We start from the raw sequence: 7,824 nt of genomic DNA on the forward strand, positions 1-7,824 counted from the left end.
CTGGCGCCCTAGGTGTTTGAGTTACAGGTGCCAAGCCTATATTAGATTTCTTTATAGATTAGTAATAGCATTTTAAATTTTATTAAATTCTATTTTTCTTTCAAAATAACTATTCTAAACTGACATACTTATGATTAGTCCTTCTCTCCCTGTAATTGAATTTTTCTTTGTACTGACCTGATAGACTAATCTGGTAAACAAAAATGGAGAGTATTTTAAAAATATCCATTAGTAATGATGTCAGAAGTCATCTAGTACATTTTAGGAAAACATATTTTAAATCTGTCATCTGTTACTGTATGCCAGTAACATATGGTTTGTCTTTCTTAAGCCACACCAGATTTTCCTGTACTTTAAAACATATCAAGTCCAAGAGATGACATGAGGAAGAAATGAGAGCAAATATAGTCCTAAGAATTGCTCTAACAGTTTCTTAGTCTGTAATCTTAGCATCCTTAACATTGTGTACTGAAGCCTATAGGTGAAGAATTTTATAAACAATCTATATGTAACTTTTTTCTTTAACTATTCTTACATATACCTTTTTAAAATAACTTACATTGAAAGATTTAAGGATATATTAAAGTAGAAATTATTTTAAAGTAACTTTAAACATATTTACTTAATAAATCTTTTCTTGCTGGTTATAATTCTTACCCTTTTCAAGCAGCTAACAGGCGCTCTTTGTTACTTCCCCCTGTCCTGTATTTGCTCTTACATGATGCTATGTTGATGTCACAGTTAGTCCCATAGCAACCGCTAAAATGTTGCATGGGTGTGATTTTTATTGTGGTTACATAGGGGTAAAAATTGGCAGTAAAGTTATAGAGGTATAGATAAGTTGCTGCACTCTTTCTTGCGGCTGAACAAGAAAATGTTGCTCCTACAAAGAATAAAATACCTTCCAAAGGCAAGGGAATTCCTGGTATGGTTGTAAGAACTTCAAAAACTGGTTTCTCTTTAGATTGGTTTTCTTTTAATTTTTTCCTTTTATACTTCATATTCTCTTGCCCTGTGGCTAGATTCTAAGCATTACTAAATATTAGATAGGCTACCACTCACATGCATACAAGTATTTATCCTATTCTTTTGCTTAGGGATCAGCAAACTTTTTCTGGAAAGGTCCACAAAGTAAATATTTGAAGCCTTGTGGGCAGTATGATCCATGTTACAATTCTTGAAATCCGCCATTCTAGCCTAAAAGAAGCCATCAACAATGGTGAACAAATTGTGTGGCAATATTCCAGTAAAACTTTGGACACTAAAATTTTAATTCATATGAATATGAAATATTCTTTTAATTTTTTTTCAGCCATTAAAAATGTAAAAATAATTTTTACCTTGCATGTTGTACAATAGGTGTTGAGCTGAAATTGGCCGGTGGAACCGCAATTTGTAATAAACCTGCTATAGCTTATTTATTTAGAGATAAGAACTGTTTTGAATCTTTTTGAACCAGTCATTTTTTTCCTTAACTTTATAGTTGAAAAGAAAAAAATAAAAAATATTTGGTCATTTACCAACAGACTTTCAGAAATCCTAGACCCTGCCTTTCCTAAAATTGAATATTTGTTAGAGTTTATAGATGCCATTCTCTTCATTTCCATTGAGTAAGCTTTCCTTTTCATAGATTATTTTCTCAGCCTTTAAAATACAGTAAAACCTCTGTGAGCTGACCTTTTCATAGATTATTTTCTCAGCCTTTAAAATACAGTAAAACCTCAAGGGGCTGTAACAAACTGGTCCACATACAGAGGTGGTCAACATAAGCAACTAGGCTTACTAGACTGATATGTACATGTACCTTACTTTCTGTCTATAAAAATTAGTTTAACTTAGGGAAGTTGCCATCTATGGAGGTTCCACTACAATTGTTTCAGATATCAATCTATTTGGGGTTATGTATTGGGATGTTAAATCATATTAAGTGCTTTAAATTATAACCTAGCTGGGCGTTGTGGTTCACACCTATAATTCTAACAGTGTATGAGGCCAAGGTGGGTGGATTGCTTGATGCTTGAGCTCAGGAGATTGAGACCAGCCTGAGCAACAGCAAGACCCCATTTCTACTAAAAATAAAAAAATTAGCTGGGTAATGTGGTGGGCACCTATGGTCTCAGCTACTCAGGAGGCTGAGGCAAGAGGAGCACTTGAGCCCAACCAAGAGTTTGAGGTTGCTCTGAGCTATGATGCCACACCACTGGTGACAAAGTAAGATGTTGTCTCAAAAAAATAAATAAATAAACTTATAACCTAAAAAAGTATGGGTGAAGGGTTATACTCATATTAAAATTACTGGTCAAGACATCTTAAAATTTTTAAATTTTTGGATGTTGCCTCAGTTATTATATGCATAGTTATTAGTCTAATTTTCTGGTACCTTTTAAAAGCTCATTATGTTAAGCAGAGAATTTTGTCAAGTAAATTCTTAACTGCTAGGACCTGGTGAGGTCGCTCACGCTTGTAATCCTGTCACTCTGGGAGGCTGAGGCAGGTGGATTATTTGAGCTCAGGAGTTAGAGACCGTCCTGAGTAATAGCAAGACCCCATCTCTAAAAATGGTGGGGCATTGTGGCAGGTGCCTATAGTCTCAGCTACACTTGGGAGGCTGAGGCAAGAGAATCACTTGAATGTAAGAGTTTGAGGTTGCTGTGAGCTTTGATGCCACGGCACTCTACCCAGGGTGACAGAGGGAGATTCTGTCATAAAATAAAATAAAATAAAAAATAAAAATAAATTCTTAACAGCTTCACAGCTTCCTACAAAATGTTCACCCTTGATTGTCTAGCTAATAGGGTGCTCTCTCTTGTTTTTTTCTTTATTTATTTTTTCTGAGACAGACATTCTGTTGCCCAGGCTAGACTGCCATGGCATCAGCCAAGCTCACAGCAACCTCAGATTCCTGGGTTCAGGTGATTCTCTTGTGTCAGCAATCTGAGTTGCTAGGACTAGTAGAAATGGGGTCTCACGTTTGCTCAGGCTTATCTGGAAATCCTGAGTTCAAGTTATCTGCCCACCTTAGCCTCCTAGAGTCCTAGGATTAAAGGCATGAGTCACCTTGCATATATATATATATATATATATGTATATATATATCAATTGGTGTTTTTTTTTGAGCTTACTGCATAGAAGAATCCAAAATGGCCGCTCTCCAAAAGCGTATTTTATTGACATGCAGAAATGTTCTTTTGTTAATCTCGTTTTCTGATTAAACCATTTAGGAACTTTTAGGCACCTAACAGATTAGTTGAATAGGGTTAATTCAGCTATTTTTGTTGATTTCCTGTAATATTCATTATAAAAAATGTACCTTAAGACACCTCAGTGAGACCAGATACAGTGGCTGACTCCTATAATCCTAGCACTCTGGGAGGCTGATGTGGGATTGCTTGAGCTCAGGAGTTTGAGAACAGCCTGAGCAAGAGTGAGACTCCTGTGTCAGGTATCTTGGAAATAGGAAAAACTAGCTAGGTGTCTTGGCAGGTCCCTGTAGTCCCAGCTACTTGGGAGGCTGAATCAACAGGATCGCCTGAGCCGGTTGATTCAGCCGTGAGGTATGATGCCAAGGCACTCAACCCCAGGGCAACTGAATGAGACTCTTAACCTCAAACAAACAAACAAACAAAAAAAGACACTTCAGTGATTCTATGTTCTCTCAATTATGGTTTGTCATTTGTGGAACAAGTTTCTTTATATTTCTTTTTCCAGTTACAAATTGTATTTCCAGGCTGGGCATGGTGGCTCACACCTGTAATCCTAGCACTCTGGGTGGCCAAGGAGGATTCCTCCTTGGTACTTTGGGATTACGATGAGCAAGAGCTAGACCTTCTTTCTATTAAAAATAGAAAAATTAGTTCAGGTGAGAGGGTTCACACCTGTAATCCTAACACTCTGGGAGGCTGAGCTGGGTGTATTGCTTGAGCTCAGGAGCTGGAGACTAGCCTGAGGAAGAGCAAGACCCTGTCTCTTTAAAAAAAAAAAAAAAATAGTCGTGAGTTGTGGTAGGTTCTTGTAGTCCCAGCTACTTAGGAGGTTGTGGCAAGCTGATTGCTCCAGCCTAACTAAGACTTTAAGGTTGCTATGAGCTATGATGCCATAATACTCTACCCAAGACAACAAAATGAGACTCTGTCTCAACAAACAAAAAAGAAAAATTAGCCAGGCATTGTGGTGGGCACCTATAGTCCAGCTACTAGGAAGTCAGGAGCAAGAGGATTGCTTGAACCCAGGAGTTTGAGGTTGCTGTGAGCTAAGGTGATGCCATGGCACTCTAGCCTGGGCAACAGAGTGAGGCTCTTTCTCAAAAATAAAAATAAAAAAAAGAAAGATAAAGATTTGAATTTCCAAATAATATGGCCTCTGTTTACATGATAGGTTGTTGTTGATTTTAGGTTCAAAAGAAAGGACACAATGTGTTTTTTTCTAATACAATTGTTTTCATATTTTACAAATTCTAAAATAAGAATTCTGTATAATTTACTTGTCCTACTCTTTAATAAGGTTTAGTACCATTTACATATGTTCTGAATTATTAAAGATCTTCTTGATGACCTATACTTAATTGCAAGATGGTATTACAAATTTATTATGAATTAGACTATAGTAGAGAATGAAATGTTTTAAAGTGAGGCTGCTGATTGATGATTCATATTTGGCAGATCTGTTTTTCTCAAAGTTTTAAAGAAATAATTTTCAGACTTGTTTCTTGGAATTCTATATCTTTTCAGGATTTCTATATACTCTCTTCTCACTGGTGGGTGTGTATATTTGCACAACCTTTCTATTTCCATTATAGAAACAGGGCCTAAAAACCATATGTTTCTTTTGATAACATTTTAAAATCTAGTGTTTTTTCTCCACAATTTGATGTATGGTAAAAGAAAAATTACTAGTATTATATCTGTTTCAATACTTTTCTTAAATAACAAAGTAGCATTTGCACTGGGCATGGTGGCTCAGTCCTGTAATCCTAGCATTCTGGAAGGCCGAGGCGGTTCAGGTCTCAGGAGTTAGAGACCAGCCTGAGCAATAGGGAACTCGCCACTCCACCCCACCCTCGCCAAACCCCCATCTCTAAAACTAGCCAGGCATTGTGGCAGAGTGCCTGTAGTCCCAACTACCCTAGAGGCTAAGCCAAGAGGATTGCTTGAGCCCAAGAGTTTGAGGTTGCTGTGAATTATGACACCATGGCACTCTCCAAGGGTGACAAAGTAAAACTCTGAGAGAGTTAGCATTTGCCAAATTTTCTTTAAAACATAATTGCAAATATCAATTGGAGTGAACAACTTTCTGATGTCTGTAGCACTCTTTTATACATTCCTCAGATGAAGCAACTCCAGTATTTTTTTGTTCTTATAGTGTGAATTTATCAATTAGAAAGCATCCTTCCTTTTAGTGCTTGTACCAAAGGATTCTTTTCACGATGCTTACACTTCATGAAAATGAACAGTGTTTTGGTGATTCAGAGGGGGCTTAGAAAGCCATTTTAGTTTGGTATCTGATACTGAGATAGTTAAAAATAATTTAGATAGGTTAGGCACAGTGGCCGAAGCCTATATTCCTAGCTAGCACTCTGGGAGGCCAAGGCAGGTGGATTGCTTGAGCTCAGGAGTTTGAGACCAGCCTGAGTGAGACCCCATCTCTAAAAATTGCTGAGCGTGGTGGCGGGCACCTATATTCTCAGCTATTTGGAAGGCTGAGGCAAGAGAATCACTTGAGCCCGAGAGTTTGAGTTTCCTGTGAGCTGTGATGCCAGGGACTCTATTAAGGACGACAAAATGCAGCCCTTCTCCAAAAAAAAATCTTTTGTTGTTGGTTTTTTTCCCTGCCTTTTCAAGATTGAATACGTATTTCTCCCATAGTATCTATGTTCTGAGAAATTTGGGGATATGATAAGATTTTTTTTTCTTTTTTGGAGACAGAGTCTCAAACTGTCACCCTGGGTAGAGTACTGTGGCATTATAGCTCACAGCAACCTCCAACTTGGGCTCAAACAATTCTCTTGGCTCAGTTTTTCTATTTTTCATAGAGACAGAGTCTCGTTTTTGCTCAGGCTGGTTTTGAACTTGTGAGCTCAGGCAATCCACCTGCCTCAGTCTCCCAGAGTGCTAGGATTACAGGCATGAGCCATTAGGCCTGGCCGGTATGGTAAGATTTTTCAATATATGTAAGGTCACAGCCTCAGAGAAGTCTACAAACCAATAAACAAAATAGATTTTAAGGTAGTGCCCATAGCTCAGTGGGTAGGGTGCCAGCCACATACACTGAGGTTGGCGGGTTTGAACCCGGCCCAGGCCAGCTAAAGCAATAATGACAACTGCACCAAAAAAGTAGCCACGCATAGTGGCAGGCACCTGTAGTCCCAGCTACTTGGGAGGCTGAGGCAAGAGACTCGCCTAAGCCCAAGAGCTGGAGGTTGCTGTGAGCTGTGACACCACAGCACTCTACCCAGAGTGATAGCTTGAGACTCTGTCTCAAAAAAAAAGATTTTAACTAGCAAGTGGCCTCTTAAGATGAGATATTGTCTTTATAAGAATTAACTCATGCTTTTAAGCTATTCACTGAACTCTCCATTTCATAGCCAGAGGACAATACAAAAACCCTTCTAATGTTTCTTTATATATTTGCTGAGCTTTCATGGCAACAGTGGGAGTGCTTGTTTTAGATTTCTGACTCTGACTCTTTCATGACTGTCAAGTTCCAAGGATTAACAGTTCTTTCTGTGCTAACCTTTGGTATATTTGGATATTATCAGTCTCATGTTAAAGCACATCAATAGCTGTTTGAATTGTGTGCCTAATCCAAGGTACTGACATGAAAAAATGTTAAAAACTACCATTCTAGTATCATATGCTGAACACAGACATTCCTATCCTTTTTGAGGAGGAGGTATAGGTCTTTATGTTTACACATGTGAAAAAAAGGTAACCTCTTTGTCCACTTACTATTTAGCCTAAAGTTGAAGAGGACCTTTCAATTGACAGAGTACTTGAGCCTGAACAAGATAAAATGAGCCAAGGGTTTCATCCTGAAAGACACCCCTCTGACATAAATAAAGTAAAAACTGTGGAAGAAAACGGAGAAGAAGCTGAGCCTATACGTAATGGTGCTGAGAGTGTTTCTGAGGGTGAAGGAATAGATGCTAATTCAGGCTCCACCGATAGTTCTGGTGATGGGATCACCTTCCCATTTAAACCAGGTAAGTTTGTCCCTACATTCCTGTGTGCCTCTTTCTTTCTCCCCTTCACTCTGCTACAACATTAGAGAAATGATGCCTCCTCATTGTCCCAGCTACTCGGGAGGCTGAGGATTGCTCAAGCCCAAGAGTTTGAGGTTGCTGTGACCTACGATGACACCATGGCCCTGTACACAGGGTCAAAGAGTAAGACTTTGTCTCAAAACTTTTTTTTAAAAATCTTTTTTTTTTTCTGACTGTAGTTTAGTGTTTCCTTTGTTTATGAGGACATAAAATAAATAGTGGAATCTGGTTTATACTCTAAAGATAAATACAGTCATGGATCACTTTATAATGGGGATACATTTTGAGCATTGTGGTATTACATGATTTTGTCATTAAGCAAACATCATAGAGTGTACTTACACATGCCTAGATAGGATAGCCCTACTACACACGCCTGTTATTCCTAGTCTACAGACTATACAACATGTTACTATACTGAACACTGTAAGCAGTTGTAACACAATGGTAAATATTCATATATTAGATATATCTATATATAGACTTTTCTTTATACCTTTATACCTTTTATACCTTTATACCTACAAGGTATAAAAGATAAAAAATGGCTCACCTACTTGGGAAAC

General features: G+C 38.0%; 1 protein-coding gene across 1 annotated transcript in view; it reads left to right on the plus strand.

Moving 5' to 3' along the window:
- The window catches only part of EIF4G3 (eukaryotic translation initiation factor 4 gamma 3), a gene marked incomplete at its 3' end in the record, with an annotated part of 304,720 nt that overhangs the window by 237,250 nt on the left and 59,646 nt on the right, over nucleotides 1-7,824 (plus strand). The window contains exon 13 of the mRNA XM_023509712.1: nucleotides 6,952-7,198. Within this exon, the coding sequence (XP_023365480.1) occupies nucleotides 6,952-7,198 (247 nt within the window). The remainder of the gene's footprint in view (nucleotides 1-6,951; nucleotides 7,199-7,824) is intronic.

The sequence above is a fragment of the Otolemur garnettii genome, unplaced genomic scaffold (assembly GCF_000181295.1).
Source record: "Otolemur garnettii isolate 467f Iridium unplaced genomic scaffold, OtoGar3 scaffold00009, whole genome shotgun sequence".
Lineage (NCBI taxonomy): Eukaryota > Metazoa > Chordata > Mammalia > Primates > Galagidae > Otolemur > Otolemur garnettii.